We start from the raw sequence: 19884 nt of genomic DNA, 5'->3' as shown, positions 1-19884 counted from the left end.
TCAAAGGTCCTCACATATGCACAATCATCTTTCTTTGATATATTTCACATGAAAGGAGGCATTAAAGAAAGTGAAAAGATTAAAATCTTTAAGGGTGCAATGACTTATGTTGCTTCTGGTGTTACTGTTTTATGCCTTATTTTGGATTTGAATCTTTTTTCCCCCTTCAAACAGCTACACTAGCCTGAGGATATCCTCACTCAGTTTGCTTTTCCTACTCACTTCATAAGGCAGAGCTGTTCAAACAAGGCAACAAGTATGCCCTCTGTGGAGAGCACTTTTCTTGAGTGTTTCCTGGGAGAGCAGTAGCTTCTGCAACTTGAGGAGTGGAAGAAGGCAGAAAAACAGAGAGCTGGAAGGAATGTACTGGTTTCACCAAGGCAGGAGAAAAAACTGAGGAGATTCACTACACCTCCCACAATTCTGCTCTCCTGCCTTCGTCATAGCTTGTAATCATTACCCAACCCAGTTAACGCTTCCTTAACCCACAGAAATGACTTCTTTTGTGGTTTGTGGTGGCTAAGGAATCCAGGAGCTTCTTGGCATGATTCTAAAAAGCTGTTACGGTTTCTTTTGGTCCTAAAATTGTGGGGGGTGCCCTCTATAGACTGTAGCAGAGAGCATGAGATCAAACCTAGTAAAGGCACCAGGTGTCAGGTCTGAGAGGCTATTCCAAACGAGGGCTGACTTTGGTTTAACAGTGTGACACAAGGCAATGTGGTCCCCAACCGTTGTCCTAAGACCTGCACACACCCAGTGGCAAAACTCCAGATGGAGAAGTATTGTCCTGAAAAATTCTGCTTTTGAGCAGCATGGAACCCCTGCCTGTAGGACTGGGAGTAGTGGGGCCACTGTGGCCTGAGTCACCAGGGTTCAGGAAGTGAGGGCAATGTTATGTCATCTTGTCATCTTATGATGGGTATTGAGGGCTCAGTTTGATCTATGTGAATTCATATGCCCATTGTTGCAGGCAGAGCCCTGATTGGGGGATATCAGCCGTTTTTGTACAGTTTGGGGGTTTTCTGAGTTGTATTTTTTCCTTGCCTCCTAGGTTAAGCATATATGTCTGCCAACACAGCAGAGTTGTATCTCCTTCACACCTAGCATAACTGGAGTACTGGATTGCTCTGCCCAAAATCTTATTAAGGGTATTTTATTCCCCTGTGCCAGATGTTGATCATAATTGTTGATGTGTTATAAAAACAAGGCATTTTTCATAGCAGATGGCTAATACAACAGTAAATTACACCTTACAACATTGCATCTAACTTACAAGTATTAACCACTGGTAATGGACTTGGCATAGACAACCTGGCAGCAGACAGCACCACCATTGATGCCTCAGACACTTTCCTTTTACCTGGATTAATCTTGAAATAAAACAGAAAAGCATAATTTAAAATGATGCCAATCTAACCTTGGAATGTAATATACATTATTTTCCTTTGCATTTTATTATACAAATTACCTTGGATTTAACCGTTTGCAAGTCCCCCTTATTAAGTTTCAGATTCAAATTGTTCTGTGTCTGAAGATATTGTTGTGGTGGGGAATGAGTATCTTTATCTTCCAGTGGTTTACAGGAGTTTTCTTCCAAAGGAGATACTTGACTTTCTGGTACAATAACCTGTTCAGTATTTTTTTTAATAAAATAAAATCCCAGTTCAATACTAATCAACTTATTAAAAATATTTCTGATAAACGAAATGGATAAAAGGATAGAAGGGAAGGCTTTGATTTTGGGTGCTTTTCAGTTTAGAAAAAAGGCAAGTAATGAGATGTGTAAAATTATGCATGACATTGGGAGTAGGATTAGAACACTCACATGCAGATTCTGAATAAAATAGTAGCCCCAAAAGTACTTTGTTTAAAATGCACGCATGCAAACATCCAGCTGTTCTGCTGGGATTTAATGTGAATGGATGAGTCACTTTTAGGCTTTTGAATAACAAGGTTTTCATGGGAAAGACTTGAACAGATAAAGAAATGATAAAATATACACCATCTCAGACAATAATGCATGCCTTCCATATTTATTAGTCAGAATCTTGCTTTTAATATTATCCCATTATAAACTGAAATGCAAACCTGTGATTCACTTTCATCAAAAATGACATGTACTGTTGTTTTGGCAACTGACATAGTATTCTTCTTTGTAAATCCCTGAAAAATTTAAGTAGTAAATATTTCACAATACAGTGGTACCTCAGGTTACAGATGCTTCAGGTTACAGACTCTGCTAACCCAGAAATAGTACCTCAGGTTAAGAACTTTGCTTCAGGGTGAGAACAGAAATTGCGCGGTGGTGGCGCGGCAGCAGCAGGAGGCCCCATTAGCTAAAGTGGTACCTCAGGATAAGAACAGTTTCAGGTTAAGAACGGACCTCCAGAACGAATTAAGTTCTTAACCCAAGGTAGCACTGTACAACAGAAAATACAAAATAAAAATAATTTATAGTAGGTAGGGGAAACTTTATTTTTGCAGTTTAGGCTCTTTACTCAAAGAAAGCACTTTTTAGATTATAAAGGGCTTTTCTATGAGACCTCTTTTTGTGTTTTCTCTTTGGCAATGACTAATTCACAAACATTGTTTTGGGGAAACTGTCAATAGGGATCTGAAAAGCTTTCCCTTTCCCTTTTTGTCATTTCCAACTCACTGCAAATTGCTTCCGCTTGTTCAGGACACTTTCAGAAGAAGTGCATATGCATTTTTTTGTGAGGACAGTATGTTTGAATTGTTGTATCACATGTTAGCTTAAAGCCTTATATTAGACCAGAGTTCACTAACACAGCACCCATAGTGCCACAGCACCCACAAGGACTTTTACTGGTGTCCCTCAGCAGGGGCCTCAGATTGCTGAACTTTTATTTAAAAAGAAAGCGAGATATGTCAAGCCTTTATTTGTTATAATTGTGATGATCATGGCGTACAGCTGATGAAAATCCCAAATTAAATCATGTCATCAGCTGGTGTTGGTCCACTGTGCTTCATTAAGTCCAGGGTCAACACTGCCGTCAACCAGGAGATTTTGGAGCACTTCATGTTTCCTTCCGCAGATGAGCTTTATGGGGATGCTGATTTTATTTTCCAGCAGGACTTTGGCACCTGCCCACACTGCCAAAAGTACCAAAACCGGGTTCAATGCCTATGGGATTACTGTGCTTGATTGGCCAGCAAACTCGCCTGACCAGAATCTATGGGCCATTGCCAAGAGACAGATGAGAGACATGAGACCGAGCAATGCAGAAGAGCTGAAGGCTGCTATTGAAGCATCCTGGTCTTCCATAACACCTCAGCAGTGCCACAGGCTGATAGCATCCATGCCATGCCGCATTGAGGCAGTAATTGATGCAAAAGGGGCCCAAACCAAGTACTGAGTACATATGCATGCTTCTACTTCTCAGAGGTCCAATATTGCTCTATTTGCAGTCCTTGTTTTGCTAATTTCATTTAATATTCTAATTTTCTGAGATTGTTAATTTGGGGTTTTCATCAGCTGTACACCATGATCATCACAATTATAACAAATAAAGGCTTGACATATCTCGCTTTGCATGTCATGAGTCTATCTCATATATTAGTTGCACCTTTTAAGTTCAATTACTGAAATAAATGAACTTTTCCAAGATATTCTAATTTTCCGCGTTTCACCTGTATATTCTTCCTGGTACAGAGGAATGCTTCCTGTTACTATTAGACAGCAGCAGTATGTATGTGCGTGTGAAATTAATATTGTGTGATCTCCACAATCAAGTCCAGGACGTAGCTGACTTCCAATGGTAAGCATAAGGTGATTGGGGATGGCTGTCTTTAGTTTTGTGTTCTGCCATGCCCACACCCATAGCAGCAATTTTGTAACCAGTACGCCCAGTACACTCTCAAAATTTGAAATGTGGTCCAAAAATGTTCGTGACCCCTTTATTAGACTGTTTCTCATTTAAAAGGTAATTTATTGTACATTTCTATTCTTTCCCACATTTTGCTCAACAGTTGCCTACACAAATCACCACTACTTTATTCGGCGGCAGTTTCAGAACTGGAAAACCCTAGATTAATTTGGGACAAGTGCTTGCATGCAGTGTTCATTTAGGAATAACTGGCAATACATAAATAGAAACAGAACCAACTATGAAAAGAACTATAATCACTAAAAAGTGAAACGTCCATTTTTGTTTCAGTTGCTAGATAGATGAGAAAGGAAATTGGTTTGCTTTTACCTGACGTTTATAGGCACCATAAACCTTCAACGCTGCATCCACAATTTCCAATGCCGAATCAAAATGCAGTATTATTTTCTCTCCTTCTTGGATACCCACAGACATTGGATTGTGTAAATGTATTGTCAACAATTTCTTATTGTCTTTCTCTAGGCAAAAATGAAGCATTTTGATATTAAATTGTGATTACTTATATGTTAATTATTTGTAAAAATTGCAGAAGCATGCATTCAAATAAACTTTAGGGTTGTTGTTGTTTTTTTAAAAAAGAAATGAGTAATGATCATACCATTGGTTCATTATGAATCCCATCCTTCCCTTTTAATAGAAACAGTAACTGTGAATAAGAAATAAATTTATGTGCTCAATACCTTCAATAATGTATGTTTTTACTTCTTCTTCAGGAATGCAAACAGTTTCCCACTGATGACCCTAAAAATAACATTTGATGAAAAGGGATGAAAGTTCTTACTGTATTTTTGTTTGCTTGCATAATATGGTGTTAAAAGGCATACATTTCAGGTTAACAACTAGTTCTCCTGGAGCACTACTTTCAGAACACTGTGGAGGATTGTGGACCAGCATGTCAACCAAATCTCTAAGTGATCTGCCAGTTTTTTTCTGTTACAGGTGCCACTTTCCACTCACTTTTTTATACCTGCTCCCTTCCTCCAACTATCCAAAGTGGGCACGTGGGCTAGGAAACTTGGTACATTTGATTGAGTATGGACACATCAGCTGGGGGAGAAGCAGGACAAGGACTATAAAAGTCCATGCAGCCCCTTGCCACACCTAGTGTAGTTTTGAAAAAAGTCTACATCTACTAAATCCACTCAGCTACTCTTATGTACCTTCATAGAAGAGCTTAACTGATTTTCTTTGAATACTGAACTATCCCTAAAAAATTAATACAATAAGAATACTTAACCTACACCATCATCCGCAGCAACATAGAAGGACACACTTTTGCTACCAGTATTAAAATCAATCCAAAATTCTTCAAGGTTGTCATCTGCTGGGATCTGTAGCTAAAGGAAATTCAATCCAAATATAAAATTATAAATGCATGTGTAATGGTGTAAGATTTCTTACTAAATACACAATAGTTTTATTGAACAGGTAAGGCCTGTATACTCAACCCTTTATCTTGCACACACATCATACTCAGAACTTCAATCCTGGTCCCCTAAAACCATTGCTCCTAATTACATTTGAAACAGGAAACTGTAGTGTTACAGTGGTGCCCCGCAAGACGAATGCCTCGCAAGACGGAAAACCCGCTAGACGAAAGGGTTTTCCGTTTTTCAATGCGCTTCGCAGGACGAATTTCTCTATGGGCTTGCTTCGCAAGACGAAAATGTCTTGCGATTCTTGCGATTTTTTTTCGCTCCCCACCCCCTTTTTCTAAGGCACTAAGCTGCTAATAGCCTTTTAGCAGCTAATCCGCTAATCCCTTAAGCCTTTAATAGCCGCTAATAGCCGCTAATAGCGCTAATCCGCTAATAGGGTTGCTTCGCAAGACGAAAAAACCGCTAGACGAAGAGACTCGCGGAACGGATTCTTTTCGTCTTGCGAGGCACCACTGTATATTCATTTACTAACCAGGATTCAAACTGTTAGTAAACCAACATCAAAACATAGTTCTCCATTTCAGAGATAATGGGGAACTGTGACTAAGATGCCAAGAGGACAATGTTTAAAAGGAAGAGATATGGGGCAGCACACTAGTCAAACACTCATTTCAACATTATTAAATTTAGTAAACTAGGAACGCCAGGTCCAAATTGGACCAGAATTTTATGTTGATGTCAAATCTCCAATGTCATAATAATAATTGCCTTTTCATTCCAAAGAACCTCTAATTTTTTGACAATCTATCAAACACATATCTCTGTTTCAATTTTAAACAAAAACACCAATAGTTCTAATAAAACAAACAATACACAAGACAAAAGAAATGAACTTACCTCATGTTCACAAAGCATAGCTGATAAACAAGGATAGGTAAAAACCCTGTCAAAAAAGTATTTACAGAATGAAGATATGTTCATTTCCACCTCATCACTCACACAGGTAATTGTTCCCACTTTCCATTACCTTTTCAAATGGGAAAAAATTAAAGTCCTGCTTATGGACAAAATATTTCCTAAAAAAAATGTTTATATATATTTTCCCCACCTGGTTGGAAGATTCTATTGGAGAGATTAAGTTTCTTGCCTCAAGCAAAAGAAGGAACAAACTGCAAAAAGTGGGTACCTGTCATATCTTAACAAGATTGCTTTTCCACAAAGAACCGGCAGCCACAATGACACTGCTGTTCTGGGTTGCTGTGGAGCAGGTTTCTAATATTTTGCAGACTTCAATAAGAAAGTTTTCTGCAGAAAGCAGTGACCCGTTGGGTAATCTGACTACTTCCAGTATAGGGCCTTATCAAACTGCCAAACGTGGCCTGGAAGCAGTTTAGCAGCCAGTGCAGATCCCACAAACAAGGTGTTATGACCTTATGAAAGGTCAAGTCATATCATTGCATGTGTATATATCTAATGTTGCATTCTTCTTCAATTAAAAAAGTGTTTTCTATTACTATTCTTATTAATTACATTTCTATACCGCCTGACATCAAACGATCTTAGGGTGGTTCATTGCTAACTTCATACCTTCTTTTGTCTCCAAAAATGCCATTCACCTGGTTAAGGAACTTTCTGCAATCCTGTTAAGGAGAAAAGCAGCATAAGTATTGCAATCATACCTTTGCTTTGAAATACCCAGTATGTGAATGTGACTTACTGTTTCAAATTCAGAATCCTTAATTTCTTTAAATGCATTACTAACAAACTCCATTGAAAACCAGTGGCTTGCCAATTCTCGCCTCTGTTTTTCTGATGTCATTCTGCACAAAGCTTCTGTAATGGCAACTTGGAGGTCATAGTCTATAATGTACAAGAGGAATAATAGCATAAAACCTCCTTCCAGGGATAAATATTACACTTGCTAACTAGTTGCTTAAATTTAAAAAAATGATACAATGTATAATATATTGCATAAAGGTAATGGGTTATGATAGCCATGTAGCTATCTGGGCTACAGAGAAACAAAAAGGGTGCATAAGTATGATTTGGGGGACCTCAAGGTTTGCAGAAGTAGGTATAACCTATAGAGGCCTCTAAAACAGCCCAGTGAGGACTGAGCATACTCAGTACGGTTTTTTTTAATATGAAGATGCTTCATAACTAGAGTCCTTGAGTGCCAATGGGGATATCTTATTCAAAGAGTGGAAAAACCCAAATTTGAGATGCCTCGGATTGAAGAAGAAGAAAACAACACCTAGCAGATTGTGAAAAAGCTGAACTTTAATACAGCTAGATATTAACATGAAGTACATATTTTGAATAATTGTTATCTACATAATTGGCAAACAGAGAATAAAAAGACCTCTCTCTTTCATTTTAGTTACTTATCTTACATTTCTATGATCTTTAATTATTGTTTTCTTTCTGTTAATTCGATCTATATTTATATTTTGATTTTTGAAGTTTCCTATCTTAAATTAAAGGAAGATACATACAGGAATGTGATGGAAGGGCCTTGCATGAGAGGCAGGGTAGAGAGGATCTCCCAGTGTGAGAAGTTGGAGGAAGAGGGGAAAGCTCCCAGGTGAGAGCTGGGAGGGTTCTTTTTATGTGTGAACTAAATGCTTTTGTCAAATTCGTGTTCATGTTCAAATGCGATTCTTTATACTCTTAACATTGTCAATATGGGAACAATAGCAAAACTACTTCTGTTACATTATCTAAGCTAATAAACATAAGTATCCTCTGCACTTACCCCCAGCTTCCAAAATTCTCTTTCCCATATCATTCCTGCAAAACAAAATATTATGTTTCAGGATTTGTTTTTTTTAAAATTATATACTTTTGTTTAATGATTTGTGCATCCCCTTCATGGTGATATCCACAATTAAGAATATATTATTGTGTGGACAGGCGGAGTCCCCAGATCCCGAGCGCCCCCCCCCCCCCCGTCATGTGGAATAACGACTCAAGACAACGTGCTATGGGATTGAATTGGCCACAACTTTATTAAATTTCAAATGTGGGTAGACCTTGGCTCAGGCATTGGGCGTTCTCCCTCCCCAGTCCCCAGTTGGGGACCTAGGGAGCATCAGGGTTATCCAGTGTTGTGGGGGGGATGGGCCGGATCTGGAGAACATATGTTCAAGCAGAGATAGCCGCCCCCGTTACGCCGCCGCCGCAGGGGAGATCAATGACGACCTTTCGGCATACGGTCAAAGCCTCCCTTCAGAAACCCCTTTAACGGGGAACCCTGGTATCGCCGCTGCAAAGAGGAAGATGGACAAAAGGATTCCGCCTAAGGCCTGATACCGCCAAAGTTGTGACGTTTTGCTACGGGAAAGGCGAAACCTGCCAATGCAGGGAAATTCCTTTCCGGCCCTTTGACAGCGACCTTAACGTAGCAGCACCCGCATACCTGTGAAGAAAAGTTAACCTGCAAAACCTGTGAAGAAAAGTTAACCTGCAAAATAAGGCATTGACTGAGGGTGGGTAGAGTGGGAGAAGCTCTGGAGCCAAGTGAGGATTCCCAGGTAAGATCCTCCCTCTATTGTGTGGGCAGGTAATCCCGCCCCTACCTGGCCTGATCTCCTTGGCAACGCTTCCCCCAGGTGGGATTGGTCAACTGACTGGGGTAGGCGGAGACCTCCAGGTATCCCACCTGAGGGAAGGCAAAGCCAAGCCTATGCTGATGGAGCCGCTCCAGATCCAGGGGCTGCGCGCATCTATGCAAATATCGCCCCCCGTTTTATGCGGGGAGCGGTCATTCCAAAAAGTCTTCATTTCTGTTTATTTTTGGGCTGGTTTTTGTAAAAATAAAAATAACGTTTGGCCTGTCTTTATCAGGAACACTTGAGCCATGTCAACAAAATGATTTTGCCACAAAATTAGATTCTCTTACCAAGGTTCTAGTTTTATGAAAAGGGGAAAGGCTTATGTAATTATATTAAAGATTAAATAATTACATGACTTCTTGCATTTCCTCTGTAGAAATAATTTTCTTTCTAGTATCTCGGGGCATAGAATCAAGCATTGTGTTCAATTTTCTTACTGCCTAAGGATAATAAAAATAAATGATTGAATACTAACCACATTAGAACAAGAAATATTTGCAATGCATTAGGTGAAAGAATATCTTTAATTGTCTATTAAAACAATGTAACTTAAGAATCTCGATCTTAATGACTACAGAATAAACATTTAAGATCTGCAATATATAAATCTGAGTCTAAGGGTACAACACAGGGTTATCAGTTTAGTGGAGCAAGAGAAATTCTCCTCTGCTAAAGTCTGGATAAACTATCTACCCACAATCTGCAGAAGAACATGTCAGTCAGGCCTTTGTTGGACAAGTATGTGGCCAACACAATGAAGCATCACTAAATGAAGCATCACTAAAAATACAAAAGCACTTTTCAAAAGTCAACCCTAGTGGCTGGTATGTCAGCTATGGTATCAGCTATGTGCTGATAGAGTAGCCAAAGAACACATAAGGGACTGAACAACAGAAATTACATAAGAGAAAGAAAAAAGGAAATGTTCTTGAAAGTGCTTGAGAAAAAATGGATGTTAATTTATTTAAATTATAAAAATGGGATAGTGCTAGCAGAGAAACATTTTTCAAAAATATATAGAAGAAATGCATCAAAATAGACACGTTAAAACAAATGGACACAGAGATCAGAGAAGTAGGTATATGTGCATTATTTCTATACTGTCTTTTAAAAAACTGAATAAAAACTTTTTAAAATACTCCAGGTAACAGGGGATAATCATTAAAACCTAACATTGATCAGAAGAAAGAAATTTCTTACCTCCTGCTGAATATAAATGTTAATTCTTTTATCGGTAGCAAGTGTGCATGTTCGCAAAACAAAATTTTCTAGTACTTGTATTTTACCTAAACAAATATTGTAATATATCATTTACATGAGTCTCTACAAAGCCATATGATTATATTTCAAAAAAAACCTGGCAATTATAGTGTGAATAAACACTTTTAAAGCCTTTCATTTAGAAAGCAAGCAAGCTTTATAAATATTGATTGTCTGAAGTGACACAAAAACAAACAGGAATTTAACATACAAGCATTCTAAATTTCAGCCATCTTTAATTTATGCAACCTGAAAGGAACAAGGAACAGTAAAGCTCATTTGCTAGAGCTTTTGGCTGCATCTCTGTAGAAAGTTGGGCTGCTTAAATCTTAAATCAATGGGATTTAAGAAGACTGTATAGAGGATTGCAGCCTCTTTCTCTATAATGATTCAACAGTAGTCCTTTTCATTTCTACAGAGAGCCACAAACTTAGCATCTTTCAAAGCTTGTAGATTATCTGAAACTTCATAATCCAATAAGGTCGCCGTGTGTCTTACTTTATATAAGACAGCCTTCTATTTGAAGAGCTGTCTAGTCCAAGTCAACTTTAAAGATAAAGAATTATAAGAAGGGGCAGTAGGTTTCTTGAAGAGACCCACCAACACACAACATCTGGACAGCAAACTAAGCAAGCACACAGTTTACCTGATCACAGTATTCCCCATTATAGTGAAATGTACTGCATTTCTATTTAAATCACTGTAAAAATACCTAAGGCTGTGTACATCCTCCTATTCACTATTTATCCAGTGGATTCCCAGCACTGTTTTGGGAAGTGGTCTACACACAAAATTAGCCACAATCCATCTCTATTCTGTATCTATATTGGATGAAATCAGATTCATCCAAACTGGGGGGGAAATGACTTGGCAGCATTTTAAGCCAGTTGTGTGTACACAGCCTAAATGTGCATCCATCAATTTTTCTTTCTTCCTTTCTCCACATAAATTAGTATATGCGAAGTTTATGTAAGTCTATTTCCTCTCCCTGCCACTTTTTGGGATGCATTTTCTCTTTTTGACAATGTGTAAGTGCCTTCCCCCAGCCTAGCATATAGGCTATTTGACTGTAATATATAGAATACACTCATTACTGATTAATCAAAACACCTATAGGACTAACAGTATATGCAACTAGAAATATAATAAATATAATTATAGTAATTAGTTTCATGCATACCTTTACTGCTGGCATCATGTACTATCTACAATTTAAATAAACAACATATTAAAATCACTCTGCACAATCAGGACTAATTTATTTGTGGAAATGGATTGTATCCAATGGTGACTTTGTGCTATTAAAAAGCAATTCCATTCATCCAAGGCAGAACTTGAATTTTGCTAAACCCAGAGGTACAGCATTTCAGGAAGCAGCTTTTCAGAAAACAGACAGGCTGCAGTGAATAGGAAGGATCAGCAAAAACTGGATGCCCCAAAGCCACTGAATTCTGCTATCAATGAGAAATCTTTAGAATTGTTTTCTGTTTCTGTTTAGGCAGACCCCAGAAAAATACACATGTAATAACTATATTTTCACAAAATTATGCTAAAAAAGAAGAGGAAATGGACAAGAAGAGAAGATACAACCTAATGAGATTGCTTATATGTACATACCAGTAACTATAGTTTACATTTGAAATAAGCAAACAGAAATTTTGAACATGATATCCTTTATCTGCATATGGGATAAACAATGAAAATCTAATTGGCTTTTTAATACAGTTGGATTTCTTGTTTTCTTAATGTTTAGATATTTAATTATGACCAATGAGTTAAAATAATGTACATAAAAAAGCTTTTCCCCAAATATTTAGTACGTACATCTTATAAATATTTAAAAAATACATGTCAATTTATGGAACAATGCAAGAGGTGCATATTTACCATAAGAACATCAAAGAAGTCTTCAAACAGAGTGGCAAATTTGTCATTCTTTTCATTTACTGTATTTTGGATAATTTCCTGAGCCTTTTCAAACCAATTTACCATGTAGAGAAAACATAAAAGGTTTGTATAAGTATACATTTAAAAGTTATTATTTCTAGAATTCACCAGGCTGCTCTCCAAACGAAAACCAAGGGTAACATGCCTTCTTTTGGCGCAAGGGCAATGTGCACTTATGGTCAACTTTGCCTCATGCCAGTGGTAGGTGTGGCCAACACAGTTTATCACACATGCTTGCATAAAGAAAAAGAGAATGAGTGAGAGAGAGAGAAAAGAAAAACACATAGGCACATAACTGCCTCCCACTCATGCAAATCAGCCTGGGAACAGGGCTCATTTCCTCTCCACTCAAATGACTGATACAATTATTGGGGAGCAGAATCATTATGATTTATCATCGTTATGATTTAGTGATACATATAGGTAAAGGGACCCCTGACCATTAGGTCCAATCGTGACCGATTCTGGGGTTGTGGTGCTCACCTCGCTTTATTGGCCGAGGGACAGCTTCCGGGTTATGTGGCCAGCATGACTAAGCCGCTTCTGGAGAACCAGCCACACATGGAAACACTGTTTACCTTCCCACCGGAGTGGTACCTATTTATCTACTTGCGCTTTGACGTGCTTTTGAACTGCTAGGTTGGCAGGAGCTGGGACCGAACAACTGGAGCTCACCCTGTCATACGGATTTGAACCGCCGACCTTCTGATCGGCAAGTCCTAGGCTCTGTGGTTTAACCCACAGCGCCACCCACGTCCCATACAAGGAGCCATTATCAGTTTTAAATCACTGTTCAACACTCAAATCAAATGGACGTCCAATATGTTGCTAATACAGTGGTACCTCAGGTTACAGACGCTTCAGGTTACAGACGCTTCAGGTTACAGACTCCGCTAACCCAGAAATAGTACCTCGGCTTAAGAACTTTGCTTCAGAATGAGAACAGAAATCGTGCAGCGGTGGCACAGTGGTAGCAGGAGGCCCTATTAGCTAAAGTGGTGCTTCAGGTTAAGAACAGTTTCAGGTTAAGAACAGACCTCCAGAACGAATTAAGTTCTTAACCTGAGGTACCACTGTACTTTATCTCTAATTACTCCTAGGAAATATTTTTGAATTTCCTATACTTATCTTTTGAACAAGACCATATTCTATCATTGCTGGAAACCCAATTTCCCCTAATATGGTTACATTTCTGCCTTGCTTCAGAAGAGTATTCAACACAGTGGAAACATTCTTGACTTCTTCATTGTCAAGTCCCTGAAAATTGAAAAACAAAAATTTCAGTAGTTATACAAAAAACTTTATTTAACAGGATGAAAACTATGGGTTGGATCCTGACTTGTCATCCACAAATGAAGGTCTCCTTCCATCCAAAAAAAGATCCAAGAATCTGAGGGGATATGGCGGTGGCAGAAATGTTGCTGATTCCCTCCTTGCCCCACACCAGCACCAACTCCACAACTATTTTGGAGGGCCCGACCCCTTGAAGTCACATATTTAAGGAAACATATTTTTTTTAAAAAAATGAACTGCTTGTCTCCACAACGAAATTTAAATTTTACATCACTTTTAATGATAAAATCAAAGTCATCTTAAAAAGGTAAAGGTAAAAGACCCCTGACAGTTAAGTCCAGTCACGGACGACTCTGGGGTTGCAGCACTCATCCCGCTTTACAGGCTGAGGGAGCCAGTGTTTGTCCACAGACAGTTTTTTTTTCTGGGTCATGTGGCCAGCATGACAAAGCTGCTTCTGGCTCAATGGAACACTGAAAGCAGAGCAGTGCACGGAAACGGCGTTTACCTTCCCGCCAGAGCTGTTTCTATTTATCTACTTGCACTTTTTTGGTGTGCTTTTGAACTGCTAGGTTGGCAGGAGCTGGGACCAAACAACGGGAGCTCACCCCATTGTGGGGATTCAAACTGCCAACCTTCTGATTGGCAAGCCCAAGACGCTCAGTGGTTTAGACCACAGCACCACCCAAATTGTAAATCACACACAAAAAACATTTTTACTCCTAAAATGCCATTATAACTGCATAAATATGTAGAGCAGCAGAATAAAAGCATAATGATGCTTTTACTGTAAAATGCATGCTATGATGAAACAATCTTAACAGTCCATTTAAAAGCGAACAAAGAGAGGGCAATGCAATAGAACTTAAAAGACCTCTCTCCTGTTCCCACCCAACACATGTCTGTTGGAAAAAAAGGACAATGGAGAAGAACTTAGAAAACATTGAGTAGGTTCATATGTGATTTTGTGCTGAGAGATTAACAGAAATATGGAGTCTGTAAACTAACAACAGACAATTTTCATCTCAAAGAGGCAGAATACTATCAACAATACTTCAGAATACTATCAAGCCCATGGTTCTCCTGTAATTCAAACTGCCCTAAACAATATTTTATACAATATTCCACTATGTACTGATGTAACACAAAAACAAAAATCAATTACCTGGCATATAAGTTTGTCTAATTTATTGAGAAACTGTTTGCTGCATTTGTGAGAAATGCCACCAGAAAAATCAGTTTCCAAGAACTGTTCCAATGCTTGGAAGTCATTTTTTCTTGTAGCATCATCTATACATTTTTCCAGCTGTCAGAATGGGGAAAAAGCACACAAATACTACTACTTAATACTTTAGTTACATTGAGCACAGTGACAAATCTTATGCAAATCTGTATTTTTAATCAATCTTTTAATTAGGACTAAAATGCTTTTCTGGCTTTTTTAAAGAGAGGTATAGTACTAAAATATTAGAAAGATGTTACTGTTAATAGCAATGACTGGAAAGGGGGGAATATTCCATTGTGCAAGCAGAAATCCTTGCGCTGATGGGATGCTCAAGTAGTACTACACTGGACACAACTCAAAGTTTCCATGCTCACAGTGGCTTCTCCATTCAAATCAATGGAAGAGACAGCTGTATATATAAGCAAAGGCATGTACAGGCAATGCAGCCCCTTTCTCTGAAATCAAAGGAGGGGGATATCATGTAGAAGCTCTATGTATGCATTTGTACACGTTCCTTAGGAATTAAGAAACAATTACCTGTTCCTGAATCAAAGATACTTGGAAGATATATAGTGGTTTGGGTAATGGCCAAGCAGAACGCATGGTGCGGACCACCAAGGACACCCTCCGCCACATGACGCAAGGGGATTGGGAGTAACGCCTTGCCACATTCCTTCTAGCACAGCACAGCACCCCCAGCTCAACGACTGGCCGGAGCCCCGCTGAACTACTAATGGGTCGGCGCCTTGCAATCAGATTGGACCGCCTTCACCCCGATAGAGCTCAGGATGAGGTAGTGGTGGGGGAAGGCAGGAACCCCCGGACCTTCGAGGCCCAGGACCCAGTGTACGCAAAGAATTTTGGGGCAGGCCCAGCATGGGTAACCGCCACAGTCACCAGGGTCACTGGCCCCGTGTCATACGAGGTGCTAATGGATGGGGGGCAATGCTGGCGCCGCCACTGCGACCAGATACGGCTACGATTCCCGGGAGAAAACCAGGAGGAGGACAGGTCAGAGGAGTCCCAAGGAAACAGTGGGGCAGTGAGGCCCATAGAGCAGGAGGGGCCAGCAGGAGAGGCAGAATCAGTAAATACAGAGAGGACCCGCGAGGCCAAAAGGACACCGGAACCAGAACCACGACTGAGCGAGCCGGTTGCGCCAGACCAAACAGCCCCATCACAGCCAGCATCCTTGGAACACGAGCCAGAACCTGAACCCCGGACCAGGGAACACCCCAGGCCGCAACGCACACGTAGGCTGGCGGCGTACCTTGAGGACTATGAATGCGACCTCCCGGGCAGGACTGGAACTTAGAGGGGAGGGGTGTTATGTACTGAGTTGAATAGGATCCGAACTGCAGCAGTCTGATTGGTCCTAGAACAATAGGATTCAGAATGCAGCAGTCTGATTGGTCCTAGAACAATGCAGCAGTATGATTGGTTGGCAGCAACCACCCAATCATGCTCCAGATAGAAGTGAATCCACATCCTGATTGGCTTACAGTAGAATTCCGGAATTAGCCAATCATGTGCAGCCCATTGTGTAAATAATGTATATAAAGCAGATACTTTGAGGGGACTTTGATTCATTCCTCCTCACCACTATGAGCTGAATAAAGAGCATGAAATCACTTGGCGACTCTGAGTATATTTCCATGTGTGTATTCAATTATACTGCAGTAGTTCCACTAGTTTTATTATTTTATGCACATTCAAAGCGGGGTGGGGGGGAGGAAAGGGTGCGCTAAACATCAAATAAATCAATTTTCTACAACTCTTTGGGGTCTGGATTGAACAAAAAAATCATTCTTGGGAATAATAATGTATAAGGCCTGTACAGACTATTAAAAACAAATACGTTATGCCCGTAAAACTATTATTTGGTAATGTAAAAGGCTAAGCTATTAAAACAAAATCAACTCAGAACAGATACAGAGCAGCACATACCTGTCCTTCCCGCCTCCTAACAGGCATTTTGACAGTTTCATATACTTAACCTGAGAGGCAAAAAATTGAGAAAATGCACATTTTAATTAATATAAAATCTAATTTTAATTAATATAAATATACTGTACACTACAATTGTAAAAAGTTACATTTTATCAGTAATATTAAAAACACAACAAAAAAGTACAAGTAAACCGACGGTTAAAATGATGTGTTCTTTAAGATTATCTGTGGCAATTAAAAGCTATTTCTGCTTCAAAATCTGACTCTGCATCTACTTTACAATAGTATTGATTCATTTTATGTAGTAGCGTTATAAGCCCCATTGAACACAGTTAACTTCTTCCACGTGTACATACAAACATTGCAAGTTATGCAACACCATTTTCACCATTTAATATTTGAACTGGTGTATCTGTCTACTATAACAGTTGTCTTTGAGAATGGTTCAGAAGCTACAACTGATGAAGAATGCCTGCTTGCTAAAGGCAAAAATAGATAAAAACATTAATATACAAGGACTTCTCCAACAGTTGTACATTTCAATGTGTTAATAAATCCCTACACAGTCCAGGCCCAGCATACCTTAGGGATCTGAACACTTCCATTCTTTAAGATCAGCACCCATCAAATTTGGTAAATTGGTGCTGCAGGTCTTTTTCAGTAATGCTACAACTTCTTAGCCAAAGTCTCAGTGTGCAGTTACTTAAAAACTCTGCAACTAACCTTATGCCAGATATTATAGAGCAGTTCCACATTCAACAAACTAGCCATGCTTACTAGGGCATGTACCACCATTGAGTTTAGACCCCCATTTTCCAAGAAGGGACATACTTGATTATCAGCTGTAGCTCGGTATGAGCTGCTGTCACAGCCTTAGCCTAGCTATCCAGTAGACGCACACCCAGAAGCACTCCCAAGAAGAGAACCTGATGATTTAGTGAGACATCTTCACCACTCCACTGGAATTAAGACTGCCATGGTTTATTATAATATTGGTAGGCTGATTTCAAGTTAAAAATAGTGCATTCACTTAAATCCCATGGATTTCACACTAAGCAGACCTGACAGAGCAATTCAAATCTCCTTGCACCAGGCCTTTGGGGGGGGGGAGTATCCCTCCACCCAGCCTGCTGGCTATTGAGACTCCATCTAGTTACACCAGCATCACTGCACTGCCATAGGGGTCCTCCTTCCACCTGTTATCAGGCTCAATTGCAGTGCCAGGCTACAGAAGCAATTTCACTGCCCCTTCCATCTGACATGCATAGCAAGGCTGCAGATACAGAAGTGGCCCTATTGCTCCATAAAACCGTGCCAGGCTAGGGAGCTGGTTAGGATTAGATACAACCCAATGCCATTAGGTTTATTAGCCAATGTACGTAATTTTGAACTTTTGGAGTGACATTCCTTCCTTTTTTCTTGTACAGGCAATAAAAATGTATGCAATCTGTAACCTCCCTCAGCTGCATCCCAAACCATGTTTGTTTATATGTTTTGAATAAACAAATTACCCTGGAGTTTACACATTTATTTATTTTCATTCTGGGATAACTTTGTTCCTACAGTAGAAAACATATTGATGGTCTTTTCTAGGACTGACAAAGTTTGAAATTGTCCCTAGCTGTACCTTTAATGCTTCAGTGTGCAGACACTAATGTGATAATGCTTAGCCCTGTGGCGTGAAAAACTTCATATTTTGATTGCTTCAGGTCAGCATGCTTTTAAAAGCACAGGAACAGGTATGACTAGGCAAGATCCAGCAATCTAAGCCCCTTGAAGGCTTTTTATCATTTCTTTGGCAGTAATTATCAAAGCAACTACAACCATGCTACAGCAGTATGAAAAAGCTGCTGTATGCTGCATAACTGCTAGTAAGAATTTGGGGTAACAAGGGTGAGTTTTACAGCAGATAAGCTGGGGTTAACACTTGCCTGGATAAATGCAGTTTAAGCTAAAACTCTCAACAGGAGCAGTTTCTTGTCTCCATGAAGCTCAAGCGGACCAAAATACTCAAGGAAGACTTGTAAAACGAATGACTCATTTTAAACCGTTTGTATAACCTCCCTTAGGCAAATGTCACCCACTGTCCCCTCCTTTCCCTTGCAGGCTGACAAGAAACATTTGCAAACGGGGGTCCGCTTCCATGTTTCTACCCCCAATGTGTAAACCGGTGGGTAAAATAACCCAAGGGGCGCAGCAGTTAAAAAGGCGAGCGAAGCAAATACGAAATTTCCACGAAAATTAGCTAGATTTCTCTCAGAAGGAAAAGGAAACGAACGATCTAGCAAGATCATTGCCAAGAAATCCGAAGTGGAAAAGGGGGGGGGGAGGGGTATATCGAAACACGAGGGTTGCATCCGGCGTGAGGCAGGCGCGCTGAAACCAAGAGACGTGACTAATTTAGGCCCGTTCATTTCCGTGGGCCTGCTCTACTCAGCGGCTCTACCAGGTTACCTGGCCAACGCCCTCAGGCGACAGCGGCCCTGAAGCTGCAGCTGCGAGGCAAGGGCGGCTTAAGCGCTTCCCTCACACGACGCCCGAACGAAGCCGCCAAGACGCGCCGCCGTCCCGCCAGCCAATCACCTTTCCGGAGGAATACGCCCGCCTCGAGGAACCCTGACAGCCAATCGCTTTAAGCCGTCCTGAGGTGGAAGGCGGGGTCACTCAGAGGCGGGCAGAGGAGGGGGCGGGGCGAGGAAATCCTCTCTCCCAAGTCTCACGCAGTCACGCTCGCTTCCTCCTCCTTCTCCACGCTGCCTGTTCCTTCCAGCCAATCAGCGGGTGACGAGCGTGACTGATAACGGTCGCTGTCAACCGCTGTTTCTCGCCCCGCCCCTGCTCGCTCCAGAGGTTGATGCGATTGTCGCTCGCAATTGCTAAAGCTCTGTTAATTACTTGCCCAAATGTCGAGCGCTTAATTTACTGTGTTCCTATTTTTCCCCCGCGCCCCGCGAACGCACAAACTGCCACGACCATCTTTAGGGTCTCTTGAGCAGTTTTCCCTTCTCCACAGTATCCCTTCAAGTGCTTTTCAATTCACCTCAGTATTTTCATAACGCCCTCGCCTCATTGGACTTCATGATAAATGGCGCTAGTTAACATTTATTGTTATTGGTAGTAATGGTACCAGTCATAGTAAATAAATACGGCTTCCATTTTTTAAGATGTGAGGGGAGAATTCACTAAATTGCTTTCAAGTTCTTAAATCCTTCCCAAATTCTAGCACTGTTGTTGCGTTTAAAACAAAAATGTGTACAACTGAGAAACGAGCTCAATTTGGGCGAGTACATGGGCTCGCCGAAATGCTG

General features: G+C 40.3%; 1 protein-coding gene across 4 annotated transcripts in view; it reads right to left on the bottom strand.

Moving 5' to 3' along the window:
• Nucleotides 1-19153, bottom strand: part of SYCP2 (synaptonemal complex protein 2) — a 47300-nt gene extending 28147 nt beyond the window's left edge. For 2 of the 4 annotated variants that reach the window (XM_083447247.1, XM_083447250.1), the window contains exons 1-18: nt 19031-19153; nt 16574-16623; nt 14567-14707; nt 13237-13365; nt 12049-12153; nt 11342-11366; nt 10102-10187; nt 9253-9341; nt 8043-8077; nt 7005-7147; nt 6875-6927; nt 6185-6230; nt 5150-5245; nt 4589-4649; nt 4218-4366; nt 2089-2163; nt 1469-1627; nt 1274-1370 (exon numbers count right to left, since the gene is read on the bottom strand). In XM_083447247.1, coding sequence (XP_083303373.1) covers nt 1274-1370; nt 1469-1627; nt 2089-2163; nt 4218-4366; nt 4589-4649; nt 5150-5245; nt 6185-6230; nt 6875-6927; nt 7005-7147; nt 8043-8077; nt 9253-9341; nt 10102-10187; nt 11342-11366; nt 12049-12153; nt 13237-13365; nt 14567-14707; nt 16574-16600 — 1516 coding nt within the window. In that variant the 5' untranslated portion in view covers nt 16601-16623; nt 19031-19153. Of the gene's footprint in view, nt 1-1273; nt 1371-1468; nt 1628-2088; nt 2164-4217; nt 4367-4588; nt 4650-5149; nt 5246-6184; nt 6231-6874; nt 6928-7004; nt 7148-8042; nt 8078-9252; nt 9342-10101; nt 10188-11341; nt 11367-12048; nt 12154-13236; nt 13366-14566; nt 14708-16573; nt 16624-18507; nt 18919-18976; nt 18999-19030 lie in introns of those variants that run through there. The other 2 variants (XM_083447248.1, XM_083447249.1) reach the window with 2 other exon arrangements.
• Nucleotides 19154-19884: the final 731 nt, after the last annotated feature.

Source organism: Podarcis tiliguerta (assembly GCF_965153285.1).
Source record: "Podarcis tiliguerta genome assembly, chromosome: 6".
NCBI lineage: Eukaryota > Metazoa > Chordata > Lepidosauria > Squamata > Lacertidae > Podarcis > Podarcis tiliguerta.
This window is presented reverse-complemented; position numbering and strand designations above follow the sequence as displayed.